At 35.7% G+C, this 20140-nt stretch overlaps 1 protein-coding gene across 1 annotated transcript in view; it reads right to left on the minus strand.

The window, feature by feature from the left end:
* Esf1 (ESF1 nucleolar pre-rRNA processing protein homolog) overlaps nucleotides 1–20140 on the minus strand; it is a 63541-nt gene that overhangs the window by 36665 nt on the left and 6736 nt on the right. The window contains exons 4-9 of the mRNA XM_023718546.1: nucleotides 19424–19537; nucleotides 15844–15944; nucleotides 14325–14477; nucleotides 10474–10588; nucleotides 8565–8712; nucleotides 1862–2023 (exon numbers count right to left, since the gene is read on the minus strand). Of these exons, the coding sequence (XP_023574314.1) occupies nucleotides 1862–2023; nucleotides 8565–8712; nucleotides 10474–10588; nucleotides 14325–14477; nucleotides 15844–15944; nucleotides 19424–19537 (793 nt within the window). The remainder of the gene's footprint in view (nucleotides 1–1861; nucleotides 2024–8564; nucleotides 8713–10473; nucleotides 10589–14324; nucleotides 14478–15843; nucleotides 15945–19423; nucleotides 19538–20140) is intronic.

Below are 20140 nucleotides of genomic sequence, written 5' to 3' on the forward strand. Positions count from 1 at the left end.
TTTTAATTGCGTTGTTTAACTATTTGTGAAGTCAATTTTCTTCCATTCAATTAAAAAATAATTCCATGAAGTTGGTACTCATATTGATGTTAAAGGGATTATAATCTAATCGTTTTGGAAAAAAATTAGGTCATACCCTCAAGACACAAAAAGTATTCAAGTCTCTTCCTAGTTGTTCTAAGAAGAACATGTTTGTTTCTGGGAAGTTAACTTATGAAAACAATTCAAAATATGAATAAAGGCATATTATTTATAATATCTTAGACACTTGGCGCCTGAAACTTGGTATCTGAGGTTTTAACACTGGTAGTTTTAACAGTCTGTAAGAGAACCATAGTCTGATCCACAGCACATGTAAGTTGCTGTGTGTGGGAGGAAGTCATATAACTAAGTGAGTTAGCCTGACTGCTAGCATCTGCTTCACAGTGTGGCCTGGCTGTGCCCTACTAGTCCTTACTTGCATAAAAATATTTCTAAAGTGGGGAAAAAGGAAAAACATCTGTGTTAAAAAGTTTTTAAACTTAAAAGGTCCTAAAAAGCAAGCCAACTTGGTGATAATAAGTAACGAGATCTAAGAAAGAACTGATATATATGGGTTTGAAATCTGTTATAGTTCTTCACAATGCCACAGGTCTACTGTAGTGAAAGATTAGAAATATGGATATTTGACAGCATACATATGTTAAGGTAAACTGCAATCCAACTAATGAGTGTTTAAAACAAGGTACTAGAATTACAGTTTTTCATCCTGAATTTTCAAAGTAATTTATATACATTATGTCCACAAATGAAAAATTGAAGATTAAAACACTACTAAAGAGAAGTGTATTTCACTTTATGAGGTCAGCAGTGCTCTGATAGCAAATACACTGCAAGAAAAGCAAACCAGACACCAAAATTCCTCATTAACCCAGGGGCACAAATTTGTATGCATAAATTTTGCAGCCATAGATTCAACCATAAATCAAATAAATGTTTAAAAAAAATGTCTGTACTGAACACATGCAGACTTTGTTTCTTGTCATTATTCCCTAAAAGCTATAGTACAACAATATTCTACACAGAATTTAAAATTGTATTAGGTATCCTAAGTAATCTAGCAATGATTTAAAGCATACAAGGATACATGAGTGTTAAATGCAGGTAACAGGCCACTTTATATAATAGCATTTGCAGTATCTGTGGGGGGTCCTGGAACCAATGCGCCAAGGATACTCAGGGAAAACATGTAAATAGCAGTCATCTCCAAACAACATTATCGGTTGCAAAACTACATGCTGATACTGTTGAACAAAACAAAGTGTATGCAATAGAATGGTCCTTGCTTACTTTAGCTTTTTTCTTTGTTTAGTTCTAATACTGGTTGAGTTAGCACTGTACATGAGGACATATTTCTATGACTAGAGCAAATGTGAGATGGAACAGAAGACTACGTAACACATTTTGTTAGTGAAACCTTACCTATTATAGAATAAAAAGGGTTATGAAAGATCACTTTAGAATTACACATTTTGAAAAGCAGCATAATTCTAGAGCAATGTTGCCCAGACTCGAGTTGCTATATTCTGATCATACAGGAATCAAACCTAGGAATGATCTACTTTCATTAATGGACAGAAATAATTTGTAGTTAGTAAGTAAAAGAAAGCAAGAGTGGGCTGGTAAGAATCTAAATGCTAGTCCCAAAGCAAATTAAAAACATGAATTTCCTTATTAAGTCCCTCCTGCAAGATAGAATATTTTAAAATCACGTTTCCAAAGAACAGTTAGCTTCTTTACCTTCACATCTAAACATAGTCAACAGCCCCCCACCCTCACAAACAAACCAAAAACCCCACAAGGAATCACTTTGATTTCATACCTGGAACCCACTTAATTTCCATTTCCATATCATTTTCTTTGCTTTTCTTTTCTTTCTCTTGAATAAGCTGCAGGAGCTGCCTGTATTTAGCAATCTGTTCTTCATCATCCTTCTGAATTTTTTTTGTCTTCCCATCATCTTCTCCACTGACTTCATCACTACCTAAAAAAATTCATTACTATTTTTCAGTATCTAGATCACAGCAATTAGATCCAATAGCATTCTAAAAAATGTCAGACATATTACAACCAATTATCAAAATTTGACTTACACTTCTGAGTATTACATGCATAAAATGATTTAGACATTGAGTATAACAAAATCAGTTGCAATATAAGTCCTGTCATAGAAATTTATTTGGAAATTGCCTTTTTATTGAATCAAAGTCATCATTTCAAAATAATTTTCCAGTTACATAACATCCTTGGACTTTTCTTCACTATAAACTGTAGGACAATAAAAATGGCATTTTGGCCTCCTTTTTGTCCTTTCTTGTTAAGTATAGTAGCTTTAAAAATGTTCTGTTCAATAAAAGGTCACTGAATATTATTGGAATGAATGTAGTACTTAGCTTTTCAGAGAGAAGAGATAAAGAAGTTATTTATAATACAAACCTAAGGATATTGAGTTCTTTTTCATTTCACCATGAATAAGCATTAAGGATCCTGCTAATATATTAATGATAAAAAATTTTCAAAAATTAGAAATTACTTCAATTAATTTAACTGTGTAGAAAAATATTCGTACTTCCATGTCATAGTTTTAGAAAAAAATAACCAGGATACACAAGAACAGTAAAAATTTTATGGGCAAGAAATATCAAAGAAAACTAATACATCAAGTTTGTTTGTTCTACATTTCCATTGTGACTCTCCAAGTAAAAAATCATAAATTAGGAACCTGGGTTTTAATGTAAAACATGCAGACTTACTGAAATGGCTAAAAGTCTGCAGTAGAGGAAAATTTAGAAGAATAACAAAGTCTTTCTCTTCTATAACCTGTGGCTTAGTGTGTCACCTAAAATATCTTACATTATGCAAGTATCTGTGAAACACCAAGGTTAACACACTGTCCTGACATCTTAAAAAAGGTGACATGGAAAGAAGTTGGTTAAGTAAAAATATTTCTGTATTTTTTTTTCTCTAAATGAATAAAAAATGGTTGAAGACATTCTTTCCATCCTATCACACTTTTACATTTTCATTCAAATAGCTGAAGTTCATTTTTTTCCTGTTTGTGCTTTGTGCCACAATAATAATGTTGGATAGAATTCTGTCATGTATCCTGTAATTCAATGGATAAAACATCAGGAACACATTAACAAAATGGCAATGTATTTCTTTCTATTAAAAGCTTACTTCTGAAAACATAATTAGAAGCAAGCTCTTTCCAGGTTGAAATTTTAGTGGTAAGTCTCTGATGGCTTACTTTAAATTGATTTTTTCCAGTACTAAAATTTTACTTTCTGAAGCTCTAAAATGTGGGCTAACTCATGTAGGCCTGTTTTTCTCCAATTCAAAGACAACACTATTTGAAAGCCTTATTACTATTTAAGAGATTTTTTAAAAATCTGTTCTGATAAACAATAACTGGGTGCAAGGACCTGAGTTCAATCCCTGGTTCTGCAAAAAACAAACAAAAACAAAAACAAAAACAAAACCCTGGGAAAATCTAGTAACTCTAAAGCATTCCAGTATACTAATGCATCTATCATAGCTACTAAATTTAAAGAATTACAGTAAAGTACTCTCAAATAATCTGTGCTAGCTATTCTTTAGAAAGCATATTATATCTAGAATAAAGAACTCAAAAGAATTAGACTCCCAAATTAAAAGACCCAGTCAAAAAAAGGCAAGCAAAATGAACTTCTCAGAAATACAAATTTAAAAATGTTCAAGATCACTAGCTTTTAGAGAGACATGTAAATTGAAACAACACTAAAATTCTATCTTACCCCAGAAAGAATGTCTACCATCAAGAAATCAAATAGTAACAAATGTTTGTGAGGCTGTAAGGAATAAAGAACCCTTCTATATTGTTGGTGGGAATATAAACTAAACTATACCACTATGGAAACCAGAACAGAGATTTCTCAGTAAATTAAAAGTGGAAATTCCATTTGTTCCAGCTATTCCTTTTCTTTGTATCTTCTCAAGAGTTAAAGATATCATATTATAGTGATGCACACCATTTTTACAGCAACACAATTTATAATAACTAAATCTTGGAAGTAGCCTATATTTCTGCAGCCAATATGGACAAAGATGACTGGATGAAGAACTGTGGGATTCATACACAGTGGAGTACTACTTGACCATAAAGTAGGATAAACTTGTCATTTATAGGAAAACGCACCTTGAGATCACAATGTTAAGTGAAATGTATCAGATAAGCTTAACTAAAATATTTGGGTTTTGAGAAATCCAAAATATAAATGAAGAACAACATAAAAATTAGATAATTCCTAATTACAAGATGGATAACTCTCAAATGGAAAGTAATTCAAGAGATGGAGAGGGAGTTCAATCCCTGGTACTGCAAAAAATAAATAAATAAAATTCTAATAATAATGAGATGAAGAGGGACCATGGAGATGGCTCAGTAGAATAAGCGTGTCCCTGGCAAGCGCAAGGGTCTGAGTTCAATACCTGGTTCCGCAAGAGAGAGAGAGAGAGAAAGAGAGAGAGAGAGAGAGAGAGAGAGAGAGAGAGAGAGAGAGATATGAAGAGTTGAGAAAGAGGAAGAGGGGGTAAGATAGGCTAGAAGTGGTGACTGCCCACAATCCCTGCACTCAGGAAGTCAGGAAGGAAGACTGCTGCAAGTTTCAGGCAAACCTGGGCCACAAAGTGAGTTCAAGGCCAGCTTGAATTGCATATTGAAACATTACCTCAAAAAGACAAAAAATAAAATAAAATACATAAGCTAAATACTTTATGCACATCATTCCAAATCTTTCCAACCATGAATCAGGTACTTTTATAGCTACAGAAAGAAGGGAACAGGACATACCAATAATTAACCTGTTATTTATTATCTGGTAAACTCAGAATTTAACAGCAGGAGAGTTGAAGATCTTACTAAGACTGTACTGACAAACTTATTTATACTACAGGATATCCTGTCTGCAATATTATCTTAAGATTTTAGCACAGTTTTCCCATGACAAAGGATTATATTTGAAAACATGGGCCCAACATTTACAAGTGTTAATGAAACACTATCTTCTTCCCAAAATTTTATAGAGCTCACAGTGAAGAAAAACTACCCAGAATTTTCAGAAGAGTACTACAATAAATGCCTACACCAGCAGACAAAAAGGAAATGAAAGACAATCAGATGTACGAAGGGGGAAAAGACATGAAAGCTGTTGGGTAAAAATTTGACTGAGCTGTTCCGAGTCACTAAGAAATACAGCATATACTAAGAAATAAATGTTTATTTCTTCAGAATGTTCAAATATTTCAAAAACAATAGTCACAGAGGACTTAAAAAATTGATTATCTTTCACACCTAATATAACTTTCAAATTACACATTTTCAAAGCCTATTAAATACGTAAGCAATAATATGGTTTTATTAATACGATATCTGTAGAATGATTAAACATGATATTCCATTCCATTTAAGGAATCATGTTGAAGATTGATATTTTATGGAAAACTAGTGAAGGAGTATCTTCACCAGTACAACAGAACAATCAAAGGATCTAAGAAAGACAAGGCTTAATGGTCCTCTATTAACCTAAAGAAACATTTCTGGATCTATTTAATTAGCTATTTGGTCATAAAAACAATACATTATGCAAAAGAAAAGCCAAGAGAATACTATGAAAAATACTAAGTTTCTGGTTTTTTCTGTTAGCATTAAACCTCTGATTTCTAATTTCGTAATTTTTTTTTTTTTTTTTTTTGCGGTATTGGAGATTGAATTCAGGACTCTGTGCTTGCCAGGCAAGCACTTATTCTACCAAGCTATCTCTCCGGCTCTAATTTTTTATAGTTGGGAATTCTCCTATTAGATAAAAATGAAGACAATTGACAGTCAGTAGCATCTAAATACTGACATGAAATTACAACCAAGCAACCACATTTCCAAACAGATCTAATAGAAAAAATATTAGTTCTTGATTCCATTTTTAGGAGTCATTTTAAGAAAACATCATATACATTTAAAATACCATTAATCATTTCTAGTACCAAAAAGGAAATTCTTCAAAAATGAGGATAATCTTAGAATTTCTACTACCATTTGGCAAACTTCAGACTAACCCTTTTACTGAGAATATAAAGCTGGATGAAGTATTTAACAAAATCTTTTTGAGGGGCCAGGGAGATAGCTCAGTAGAATAAGTGCTTGCCTGGCAAGCGCAGGGACCTGAGTTCAATCCCCTGTCCCTCAAAAAAAAAAAAAAAAAAATCTTTTTGAAAGCATCAAAGAAATTAAAAAATTTCAATGAACCAACAGGTTAGCAAAGAAATACTGTGTCAAAATCAGGAAGGTAATACTAGAGGGGTGACCCTTGTGTTAAAGACCCATTTTACCCTGATGGTATTTTCTACTTCCTGAACCACATAATACACAGCTATGAAACTCCATTGCAGTTCTGGCAGCCATTCTGGCCAAGAAGACAAAAGCTAAAGGCCCACAGAAGGAGGGAATTTAAGTAGTAAATCCACATTATATAGGGACTCAGTGGAGATACTCTTAGAGAAGGATTGATCCAGAGGAAACCAGGCCTTATATGTAGTCTTGCCAGGTAATGTCAAGCCTTTGTTTTGTGGTACCAGGAATTGAACTTAAGACCTTGCGCTTACCAAGCAAGCACTGTACTACTGAACTATATTCCCAGACTGCGAATGTTTAAGTTTAAGCCTTAAACGTAAAGTAATATGGTCCTAGACTAAAGTAAATGAAGGTTCTCTCATGAAGGACACCCTCTTCTTAAAAGTTAAGACAACCAGTTATACAACTAAATGAGAGAGAAATCAACCCAAAAACATGAAATACTGAAATTGCCAGAGCGGTACTGCAAAACTATAATTTCCAGCACTTTGGGAGACTGAGCCAGGAGAATCACAAATTTGAGTCCAGCCTGGGGAACTCTGTAAGACTGCACCTCAAAATTAAAAAAAAAATTCACAAGATTATAAAACAAAAACAACAACAACAAAAAAAACCCCCCAAAATCTTGATTATTTATAGAAATAAAAGGATTTCTCGAAATTTTCAGAGGTAAATATAGAAACATAAAAAATACAGTGGTACTTTTGATGTAAAAAACAGCCAAACAAGATTTCTAGAAGTGAAATATGTAACCACCAAGAACTCAATGGAGCTGGGCATGGTGGAGCATACCTATAACCACAGTGACTCAGGAGGCTGAGATAGGAGGATCAGAAGCTTAAAGCCAGCTTGTGAAAATAAAAAAAGGCCAGAATGTAGCTCACTGGTAGGCTGCTTACCTAGCATGTTAATGCAAGGTCCTGTACTCTATGACCAGTGCCAAAGAAATGAATTCCACTGATAAGTTGGTAGCAGATTCAACACAGTAAACTAGAAGATAGAAAGTATCCAGAATGCAGAGCAGAGGGACAACAGATAAAAATAAATGAGAAAGGGAAGATAAAGGAGAAAGTCTAACATTTGCCTAATTGCAATGCCACAATAGAAAAGCAGTTAATATAATGGCTAAGAATACTTCAATACTGAAAGGTAATACTCCCCAAATTCAAGAAACCCCAGACTCGAAGCTTAACAAATAAAAAGTAATTTATTTTTACAAACATGCTCCTTTTTAAAAATATTTACTAGTTTTAACTGCAACTTGAGGTAACATTACTTCCTTATTGCCTAGGGCAGGAATAGTGAACCTATGGCATTGCTGCAGCAGGCTGTTTGTTATAAATGAAAGTTCTGAAAGGTTTAACAAATGACATATTACCTACTTAAAAATCTAGTTGTCTTGATGTTTTGTTTGTTTGTGCCAGGGATAAATCCAAACAGCCTTCAAGAGATTTTTCAATCACAAAGCTTACTTCTTAAAAACAATGCAGTGAAAAATCAATACAACAATTTATTTTAAAAGAATGCCAACTAGAAGTTTTTACAAATAAAAAAAAAGTAAAATAAGGGTATTTAATGCAAACTAAATCTCAAGAGTTTGATACTAGAAGACAATATAGGGAATTTTCAAGGAGGTACTTACTGCATAAAGAAAATGATTCCACACGGAGGTCTCATATTTAGAAAGGAACAGAGCAAAGGAACTGGTGACAATGAAGGGAAATTTAAACTAGGGCATCATAAACAGTAATACAGCATCCCGTGGGACTCAAAGTAACTAAAATTACAACATATAGCGATAGCATAAAATTGTTTAAAAACTCCTATATTATACAGGATGGTAAAAATACGACTCCCTCACAATATTATTGTCTTGGTAAATTTAAGAAGCAAATCTTTCTAGGAAAGTTACAGAAATGAAAGTCTATTTTCTAAACTAGTTAAGTCTAGAAGGACAGGCTTTTTTGTTAGGTCAGGTTTAAAAAACACATGCTTACAGCTAAAGAAATTCAGGCTAAAAAAGAAAAACATAAACATTTTTCAGATACTATCTATAGAGGCTTAAGAATTAATGTCCCCCTTTTAAATTATTGCCCAAATTGTTCTTCCATTAATGAGTCACTAAATGATCAACAAGTACCTTGGAGGTCCTCTTCTATTGCCTCTTCATCCTCGCTAGAGGAAGCTAAGTAGGCCTGAAAATCCATGTCCAAAAGTTCTTCCTTTTTAAATTTTCTGTTGAGTGTGGTGATTCTTTCATGATCAGTCTCATCCCAAGTGATCTCCACCTTTCACCAATGAATAAGGAAGAAAAACCACACACATACAAAATATATCATCAATGACTCATAGTTATTAAAGAATATGTTGTTAAACGGGTATTTAACAGCAAATTTAAAAGAAAATAAATAAGTACACAAATTACATGATTAACAGTTTCCTACTAGTGGAAAGAAAATCCGTTTTATTAATTTGTATCTTCTTTCTCTTAATTTCTCTGCTATCTGCAGTATATTCCATTAATGGAGTTACAAACCAGTAGGTGGCTTAACTATATACATACTAAAATAAAGTATTGATGAAAAAGTTTCACTATGAACAACTGGTGAAAACATGTTTTTCACTCGAAGTTCTAAGATAATGGGAAACCCACAAATCGTACGAGATCTATTGATGAAATAACAATCTCAGTGGGATCAATTTTCTAGAAAAGATTAAAAACTACTGATGAGAAAGGTGCTAGGGATATAGTTCAGCAGCAGAGTGCCTGTCTGGCAAGAGTGAGGTTTTGAGTTTCTCAATACATTAAAAAAAAAAAAAAAAAAAAGAAAGAAAGAAAAAAAAGGAAAAAAAAAGAGAGAGAGAGAGAGAGAAAGGTTTCACTGGCTGGAAGTATAGTAAACCCCCAGAAGACATAAGAGCACCTGTAACTTGACAGTCCTTACCAATTCTTTGTCCCAGCCAACTTTCTCGTTTGAGCACCAAAACATGAGTCAATTAACCAAGGAATCCCTAAAATTGTTGCCACAGACATAAAAGTCTCAGTTAACTACAGGATTCAGAAGTATTCTTACACTGATAATTAAGTCTGTTGTTGAAATCATGACAGATACTGATGATACAGCCAGGACTCAGGAACTTAAGACTCACTGGCTAGACATGCTGGAGGGGCTATTATGTTAATCCTGAAAATGACATGTTCTTATATTTTGTGACTCTTTTGGACTTAATTTATTCTACAATGGTGGGGTTTTACTAATCAACACTGATGAATTAACTAATTGACACTACACTGCACCCTTCACAGCACTGCAGGTGGCACACATAGTAACTCTGTCTGCGACCACTAGCCTCTTCTTGAAAGAGGACAAGGGTTTGCCACACAGGAAAGACACAAGGAAGCCAGAGTGGTAGCTTCAGAGTACAGCCGTGAGTAGATATTTAAGGTGAGGAAGAAAAGTCAGTAAGCTAAGTAAGTTCGTTTGAGTCAGTAAACCATTTTAACACAGAAAACCCCTAACCATTAATGAGATAGCTACTGGTTCTTATTCTACCTCTAACATTATTGATTATGTCTATAGAAAAACGTGCTTTGTAAAAATTTTCACTATTTTTATTTAACTACCATTTGAGGTAACCTGTTACTTCTTTTTCCCCAGTCCCTAGAATACTAATAACTGACATATTGCCTTCTTATTGAAATAAGACAGCTGTTTTTGTTTTGGTTTTTTTGGTGGTGGTACCGGGATCAGACGCATGCTAGTACATGCTAGGAAAAGGCTCCACCACTGAGCTATGTGCATAACCCCTAAGAATCTAGTTAGTACGAGTATATGGCCAAGACCAAGAAGAGACATTAGGAAGCAACTGACTGAGAAGCACAGGAAGAATCTGAAAATAGGTTCAAACTGCACAATTTCATTTCTATTTGTATTTGTGTATTAATATCTTGAATATTTTAATTCTAAGGATGCTATAAGTAAATAATACACAAGTCTCTTCTTAAAGCAATGGAGTCCAGTTAGAAAATTTTTTAAAGGTTGAGATACCGTGGATGTTCCCATTGCAGCAGATGTGAAATATTTTGGTTTATATGCTGTTAAATCCACTTCTGAGGCTACATCCTTAGGCTCATCATCAAAAGTAATATCATCTGGTATAAACCTAAGATCCAAACAAAAAAATTTAGAGCTTAGATTTTCAAACAATTAGCTGTACTTTATACATTCATGCCACATAAAATTTCTAGAGAACACAGATGTAGAAGAGGATAGCAATGTTAGAAGCAACCATAACACAAAATTTCTGAAATTCTTAATCAATAAATCTAAAATTCTACTAAATCTGTGAGAATATTTGTTGATAGACACTTAGCTTAGGAGCCAGTTAATATAAGTCAAGTGCAAGCACATATGGATCCATCATGTTTCAAAAAGATCCAGACTTCTAATAGTGCAGTCACTGGTCTGCTCTGTCATTCTGAAGATCAAACAGAATGAGTAATGGATAATGTGTTCTGAATATAAAGACTCAAACACATGATGTGTCATTGGAAATGAAGAAAAAAGGTTGATCCAAGACCCCAAACTTTCAAAAATAATAGTCTTACAATTTTACAATGCAAATAACTAGTTTATACAAAGTAAATTAACCAATATAATTAACAACTTTTAGGCATGATGCTGGGGAATGGAAAAAAAGTAAAGCACCAAATAATCTATGGCTATGGAATTTAGGTTTTATAATTTATGTAGGAGACTGTTAACACACACCCACACACATGGAAGGCAAAGGCTCTTAGTTTTTTGTTTTTTTGGTGGAACTGGGGATTGAACTCAGGCCCTTGCACTTGCCAGGGAAGCGTTTATTCCACTGAGCCATCTTCCCGGCCCAGAGGCTCTTTATTATATTAAAAGTGAGTTTTTGGGGCCAGCAAGATAGCTTGGTGGACTAAGTGCCTGCTGAGACAAGTGCAGGAACCGGGGTTCCACCCCCAGCACCACATGTCATGCCAGCCTTGACCCTGGGCATGCTGAACCAGGCCTGGTGTGATACTGCATGCCTGTAATCCCAGGGCTGGGGAGGCTGAAAAGAGGAGGATGACTACAAGTCAGAGCTGCATAGTAAGATCCTATACCAAGTACTTTTAAAAAAATAAGAGTGAATTTTTGGCTAGTACTCTAGGACAGCAGAAGCAGAGGATTAAAAGTTCAAATCTGGCTTGGGCAGGCTGGTCAAATAGCTCAGTGGAACAAAGCACCTGGTTAGGCAGATGAGTTTGATTCTCCTGGCCCCACCCCCGGGGCCCCTGAGACAGCAACTGAGACTGGGTATGGTGGTGTACACCTATAATCCCAGGGCTCGGGAGGCTGAAAACAGGAGAATCACTACAAGTCTGATCTATGTAGTGAGACCCTGTAGGTCCCACAGACCCTGTCCTAAAATACAAAAAGAAAAAAGAAGAAGAGATCTGGCTTGGGCAATTTAGTGAGATCCTGTCTCAAAATTTATAAAAAAATATTTTTTTTGGGGGGGCAGAGGCATATAGGAAATTTTAATTAAGTTTATATACTGTCCTTGTCCAGATTATACTTTTGTTGCACAGATTTAGAGTATTATAGCAATTATGGGCTGGCCAAATAGCTTAGTGGATTAAAGCGCCTGCAAGCAGTCACAGGTGCCAGGGGTTCAATCCCTGGGCCATGTTGGCCCTACCCCTGGGGCATGCTGAGATGACAATTGAGATGGAGTGTGGTGGTGCACGCTTGTAATCTCAGCTCTTGGGAGGCTGAACAGACAGCAGGAAAGAGATACTAGAGTATTACTGCAATTTTTTAAAATAAATCAGAACTTTTTCTTTTTTTTGGGGCAGAATTGAGGACTGAACTCAGGCCCTTATGTTTGCCAGGCAAGCACTTATTCTACTGAGCTATCACCCCAGCCCCAATATTATGAAAATTATACTTAGTGTATTATATTTAATATACATATTTTGTGGTACTGGGGATTGACCCCAATGCCCTTAAACTGCTACATCCTTATCCATTTCTTATATGGTGACATGGTCTAAGTCACCTATGTTGTCCAGGCTGAGCTCATTTTGCAATCTTCTTGCTTCACCTCCTAGAATGTGGGAATTATAGCCATGTGATACCACACAGAAATATGAGATCAATATTTTCATTTTTTCTTGAGACAGGGTCTCAAGAAAGTAGTTCTGGCTGGCCTTGAACTCACTATGTAGCCCATCCTGGCTACAAACTCGCATCAATCTTCCTGATTCAGCCTCCTGAATGCTGGGATTATAGGAATTCAACAATATGACTGACTGTTTTTGATTTTTTTTGGCGGAACTGGGGATTGAACTCAGGGCCTTGGGCTTGCCAGGGAAGCGCTTATTCCACTGAGCCATCTCCCCGGCCTGTGTTTTTGATATTTTGAGATGAGGTCTTGCTTTGCAATTCAGGTTCGTCTTAAGTTCAGTGATCCTCCTGCCTCCCAAATGCTAGGATTACAGATGTGCACTATTATGTCTAGTGAGATCAATCTTTTTAAATGCAATCCAATTGGACTGCTTTTTTATATATTTTGGGGAAGATTTTGCAAAAAAGGTTTCCTTACATAAATAGATGGCAGCAGAAATTCAAATTTTTTTCCTGATGTTATACATGACAAAGTAGAACAAGGAATATAAAACTTAAAAATTTCCCATGGTTACTGATCTGATCTTATTTTCTAGGTACCACAACAACTTATTCTAACACTGCATACACTGCATAGAAATGTCCCAAAAAAGGTAACACAACAAAATGGTGCTGAAAAGAAATTAGCATGAATTCATAAACATCTAATTATTTACCATTCTAACAAATATTCGGTAAATAATTTAAACATTTAGAACAAGAACATACTATTGAATCTATGAACAAAATGGACAGGAAAATAGCTGGTTTAATCAGATCAGGTCATTCTTGCTAAATACTAACCATGATAATAAAATCTTACTTAAAATTATATGTTCCCTTTTTACTTTTTCTACCAGCCTGAATGACTATTGTAAGTACGAGGATCATAATGATTATGAAATCGTGCATCTTTTCCTGAAATACATCATCTTGAGAATAAAGCCTTTAGTGTAGATCCAAAGAAGTGATTTCTATTTAGTGTCACAATAGGATGGTTTCCTGCATTCAAAAGCACTATCTCAAAATAAAAGGGTACAGTAGCTCAGCTTTGTTTTCTCAGAACTCATATCTTAGAACCCTCTAAGGTTTGTCAGCTCTAGGTCAGTGAGGCTTCAGCAGTTGCTGAAAATAATGCATAAGTCTGAAGACAAGTATACCAACAGCGTTCACTCCCTGAAACACTATTTTAGATCAGTGCTATCCATGACAGCGTTGTTACAATGGCTACAATCCATACCTGCTGGTCAAAAATGTAACCATTAATTACTTGAAATAACTAGCCTGAGAAAATTAAGTTTTATTTCATTTTATGAAAAAAATCAACATATAAGTAGTGGCTACTGTATTACACAGCACTGATCTAGAGACACCAGTCCATTAGCAAATTATTCAGTCCCTTTATCAATACCATTTTTTTTTTAAGTTATTTCACTTGGCTTCTAGTGCTAAAAGTGAGCTACAAAAAATATTACTGTATATTACTTATAATCAATGCATAACACAGTCAACATGTTTGAAGGAACATACACATGGGAATATTTTATATGTAACACTAGCATCTTCTTGTACATTTTCCTTCTCAGGAGTGATGTTTCAAATAGCTCATCCAAAAGTAAATAACTTTCTTAGAATATAAAATAACAGAGAGTACTACTTGTTTGAGTATTTTACTTATTTGAGCTAAGATTCAACTGGCAAGACAGACACTGGCTTACCTTAAATCTATGAAAGAACAGCTACTTTCGAATTCTAGGCCGTCACAATCTTCATAGAGTTTACTTGCTGTTTCAGGAGAATCGCAGTCCACTACTGCATAATAGTACTTCAGTCGTTTGAACTGATAGTCTCTCAATTTTTCTCTAGACGTCCTACAGGGAAGAAACCTCATTAAAACTAGAAGTAATCATTTTAAGAAAAACATACCAAAACCTGGCCCTGCACTTGCCAAAATATCTTTACTTCATGACTTTGCCTTTATGATCATCCAATAGCGAAGTTTAAATTATTTTTAATTTTCTATTTATTTGGTACAAGGTCTTGCTTCACAGCCTGGACTCGTAGTGATTCTCCTATCTCAGCCTCCCCAGTGCTAGGATTACAGGCATGGGCCACTTACACCCGGTTTTGGTGGCCTGCTCAGCACCAGGTCAGCATGGTATGCGGTATTGAGGATCAAACCTGGGTCCCTGCACTTGCCAAGCAGACACTTACACTGCTGAGTTATCTCCCGGCCCTTAAGTTTAAATTATTACTCTGACAAGATAACAATTTTTGGTATTTGGATAGAAACTTATCCAGAAATGGAGCGCAAGAATTACATAAACTTATCCATAATTCTATTGCTTAGAAAAGTTATTTATTTTGGTTGTTGTTATATTATACCATAAACCTTCTCAAGTAAAACTGCTGTACCAGTTTATGGTAGCAAAAAATTTGTTTGGAAAGTATTAGTCTAATGAGAAAGAAACTCTTGATCTTGCAAAATGTTTTTTCAATATTTATGTATCATCAAGTCCAACCACTTGTAAATGTAATTTCATTTAACTACAACATACTCTAAGTTTTCATCTGCATCTCCTGCCACCCAGCTAATCACCATTTTTTTTTTAATTTTTATTTATTTATGTGTGTGTGTGTGTGTGTGTGGCCAGCTCAGCCCACCAGGGGGCGGGACTGGCTGGCATGTGGTGCTGGGGGATTGAACCGCGGTCCCTTTGTTTTTGCTAAGCTTGTTCTAAGTAGGTGCTTTAGACCACTGAGCCATCTCACCAGCCCCCTAATCACCATTTTTATTAAATGGGTGTACAGCTCCACCTAGTGGCTTACAAGTACTTAAATTTAGGTTTTTGAAATGTATTAGAATTTTTTTATTTTTTTACTTAATTCTCAAGAAAGATGGTATACTGTGTAGGTCAAATAGACCTTTGATATTATTTATACAGAATGTAATATCTCAAAATGAAAGCAACAATTATTAATTCAGAGTAATGACAAAAATTCAACTTATCAGGAAATGTTTTACAAAAACTGCAATAATCATTTTCAAGAATAAATATAAATATATACACAAACACTGCTGGAATAGTATGCCACTCCTGACAGACTATAATCTGTTTTGAAACCTGTTTGAACTATAAATTATAAAAGTGTAAACTTTAGTCCTATTAAGATAACCAGGATTCTGAATAGATGACATGAAAGTAGAAGATTTAAAGTTCTATAATGACTCCATACCAATCCTTTTCAGGAGCATCTTCAGGAATGCTTAATAACTCTACTGGTCCTTGAACTTGCTCTTCCTTCATCCTCTCTTTTCCAAACTCTGAAGGATATATCTAAACACACACAAAGTAAGACTGACACAACAACACAAATATTTCTTTTCATACCATACCCAGACTTGTCATGGTCAGGGACTCTAAGAGGCACAACTTCAATCAACAAAAGCAACATTCTCCAAACTCATTATAGGAAGGTAAAGCATCCTGACGAATTTCCCTTAAAGTAAGTCACGCTAACTACAGAATAGCAGATCTGGGGCTTGAAAACAAAAGTAAGAGTATTTCCTCCACACATCACAATGGCTTGGGGATTCAAAAGAAAAATTAAGAAAAGCAAACTAAGATGCTCAACACAAGGAACTTAATGTAAATCAAGAAAAAAAATAACAGATTGGATTAAACAGTTTACATGAATTATGTGACTACAAAATGCATAAAACATAATTAATGAAAACCAATATTATAATATCCAACTTACCCCTAGGTGTTATTGCCCCTGGGAGTTATTATTTATCCAATGCTTTCTTTTGGAAGAAATGCATCAAATAACAAAGCACAAAACAGTCTTACCATATCGATTAGCTAGTCATAGTATCTAACAAAAGGATTCGTATACTGGGACTTGGTATTTTTAATCTTGGCTTACATTCAGTCAAGAAATATGATTACAGTAACAACATCATTTGACACTGCTGAGCTTAATATACATTTCCTAACTAATACATAATTTACATAATTTTCAAATTGTATGAAATATTTAATTTATCAACAAGATTTGAATTATTTCTTATTAATGATGTTTTACATAACTGGTTGTACAGAAGTTTAAATACATGTAGTCACATCTGTTGGATTTTTTTTTTCTTCCTCTTTTCTGATATAGAAACTATCTGCCATCTCTTAAAGCATCAGAATTAACAAGTTTCTGGGGCCAGCCAAATAGCTCAGCAGATTAAAGCACCTGAAAGCAGGCACAGGGTTGGGGGGTTCTATCCATGGGCCTGCTGTGCCTACCCCTGGGGCGTGCTGAGAGGCCCTTGTGACTGGGTGTGGTGCTGCACTTCTGTAACGCGAGCACTGGGGAGGGTATAAACAGGAGAATCACCATGAGTCCGATCTACTAGTGAGACCCTGAACACCCTGCAGACCCGTCCCTAAAACACAAAACACCAAAAAAATACACTTTTCTTATTCTATCCCTATGGTTTGATAGTTTTTGGATATACATAATGATCATATTCATCATATGAAATTTGTACTTGTACATGATATATTTTCTCTGTTCTTCCCAGTATCTTTTTCTCCCTTCAACCCATCTTCCCCTATTTACAAAGCTGTTTTCATTTTATCTTTTTTTCTTTCCATTTCCCTTCTTTCCTTTCTCCCTACCCTAGTTCTTCTTCCTTTTGAACAATTATTTTCCTTTTCACTTTAACTCTTTCAGTTTCTTACACTGGTATGGTGGTGCACATCTGTAATCCCAGCGCTTGGGAGGCTGAAAATAGGAGAATCACTACAAGTCCAATCTACGTTGTGAGACCCTGTAGACCCTTGAGACCACGCCCCATCTCAATGAGACCACGCCCCATCTCAATCACCAGCTCAGTGTGCCCCAGGGGCGGAGCTGGCAAGGCAAGATGGGGATTGAACCCCGGCCGCTGCACTCTGCCTGAGCAGGTGCTTTAGTCCACTGAGCTATCTGGCTGGCCCTTACACTTTTTTAATATTTTCGTATCAGTAATTGAACTCAGGACCTCACTCTTGCCAGGCAGGTAGAGAGCAACTACTTTAAAGATAATAACATATAATGTGTATTTACTATTATTATTCTCCTACTATGTTGTCATTAAATTTTGCTTTATTCTATTGCCATTAGTAGCTGTTTCAAGGACAGCATTAAATACCTGTAAGCTTCTTTTTAGCTCCTTATAGTCACCACTGGAGAAACACTGTTATAACCATTTGTTAAAGGAGAAAATACATTTGAGAGGTTAAAGTGCCCAAGATCACATGTAATACTTAGAAAAATCAACATTTGAACACAAATCTATCACAATGCAAAGCCTATATATATATTTTTTTTTTGGGGGGGGGGAGGTGGGGAGTGATACTTGGGATTTAACCCCAAGCCTTTGCACATTCTAGATAAATACCAGTAAGCTACACTCCCACTCCCCAGTTCTAACAAAATGTGAATTCTTAATCATTATGCTGGAATGAATCATGGGGCCTGAAAATTCATGTTTTTCAAATTTATCAACTGTTATAGTTTACTTCATATAAACCACTTGTATCTATCAAGGTAATTAAGGGGGCTGGCGGGTTAGTTCAGTTGCCTAAGGCACCTTCTTTTTTTTGTATTTTAGGGAAGGGTCTACAAGGTGTTCAGGGTCTCACTACTAGATTGGACTCAGTGATCTACCTGTTTACAGTCTCCCAAGAGCTTGGATTACAGGAAAGCACCTCCACACTCAGTCTTAATTGCCTCTCAGCGTGCCCTTGGGGGCGGGGCCAGGACAGCAGGCCTGGGGATCAAACTCCGGGCCCTGTGCCTCCATCCCAGCCCCTGCACCTGCCTGCAGGCGCTTTAATCTGCTGAGCTATTTGGCCGGCCCTTAAAGCACCTCCTTGAGCAAAATCAATCAGGGGCAAGGGACTGCAGTTTGATCCCCCAGCACCACATGCAGCACCAGAACCACCCTTAAAGAACCGGGGTGGCAGGGACCCCATCAAGGTAATTAAGAACTTCATGTGTGTTTTGTTTTGTTTTTTTTTTTAGTAAGGCTCTACAGGGTCTCACTACATAGATCGGACTCCTAGTGATCCACCTGTGTTCAGTCTCCCAAAGAGCTGGGATTACAGGTGTGCACCACCACACCCAGTCTCAATGGCTGTCTCAGTGTGCCCCAGGTGTGGGGCTGCCACAGCACACTGGGGATCCAACCATGGCTGATGCGTCTGCCTTCATGTGGTTCTATTGGTAGTATAAGCCGGAGTTTTTCTTAATTTGTTAATGCTATTAATAGGTTATGTATGCAATTTGCTTTATAATCTTTTTTTAATTATTCAGTACAAGCTTTCCTTACACATCTCCAACTTGTAGAGATCCTTCTGTTAACCTCCCAGTGGTGGGATTACAGGTGTGTGCCACCATGCCTGGTTTTGTTGGGCGCCTGGGTTCTAGGGTCCGCATGCAGTACTGGGGATTCAACCGTGGTCCCTGCACTTGCCAGGCAGGTGCTTACACCACCAAGCTATCTCCCCAGCCTGCAATTTCCTTTTAATATTTATCTTTTTACCTTGTTCTTTATTGAGTCTCTATTTAGTTTTCAAGGTGGACATAATCATACAACCATAAATAAGAATTTTACCTCTTTTTTAACACTATACTTGCTAAATCTGTTTCACACTCAACTGCAGAGGAAAAGTTCCCGAATATTTTCTTTAGAAGGAAAAAGTTATAGTTTTAAGTCATTGAATAAAGTCAGATTTAATTTCTGAAACATTTACTTCAAAATGAAATAAATTCTCACCTTTACAGAAAATATAACACCTCCTTTAGGCTTAAATGAGTTGAACAAAGCCAGTAAATCTTTTGCCTTTAATCTATCCCAGTCCATGTTGCAAACTGCTAATCGACGTGTAATCTGAGAAAGCAAACAACTTCAATATAACAAAACCTTAATCATTTTCAATCCTTAAAAAATAAAGATTCAAACAGTAATCCTTCATTCCCCAAGTTCTGATGGTTACCAGTATAACAGCTATCTAGGGGGTTTTCAGTATGTATAAAGAACTTCAGATGAATCAAATACTAAACAGTAACAGATATACACTTTCATTTTGTTTTTAGTGTTTGAATTAGAAAGTGATCATAGAACGACTTTTTCCTATGCTTACTAAAATAGCTATTCTGCCACTCATGCATGAGCAGGGAATTTATGTTATCTCACAGCATTTCCCTAAGGTACAACTAGAACGGAAATATAAACTACCAGGTAAGACAAGTTCTTTCAAAAAAGTTCAAGTGACTTATTTATGAACTTCCTTATTTGCTTAGACAGACATCTTCTAACTTTATAAACATAATAAATATCACAAAGTGCTAAACAGAATTATCAAGAATATTATTACTGTCAGCTAAAGACATGGCTCAGTGATAGAACATTTGCTTAGTAGGTGTGATATCCTGGGTTGAATCCCTAGTACTACCCCTTCAAATAAATATATAAGGGAAGGAGAAACTTTAT

Source organism: Octodon degus, unplaced genomic scaffold (genome assembly GCF_000260255.1).
Source record: "Octodon degus isolate 3935 unplaced genomic scaffold, OctDeg1.0 scaffold00060, whole genome shotgun sequence".
Taxonomy (NCBI): Eukaryota; Metazoa; Chordata; class Mammalia; order Rodentia; family Octodontidae; genus Octodon; species Octodon degus.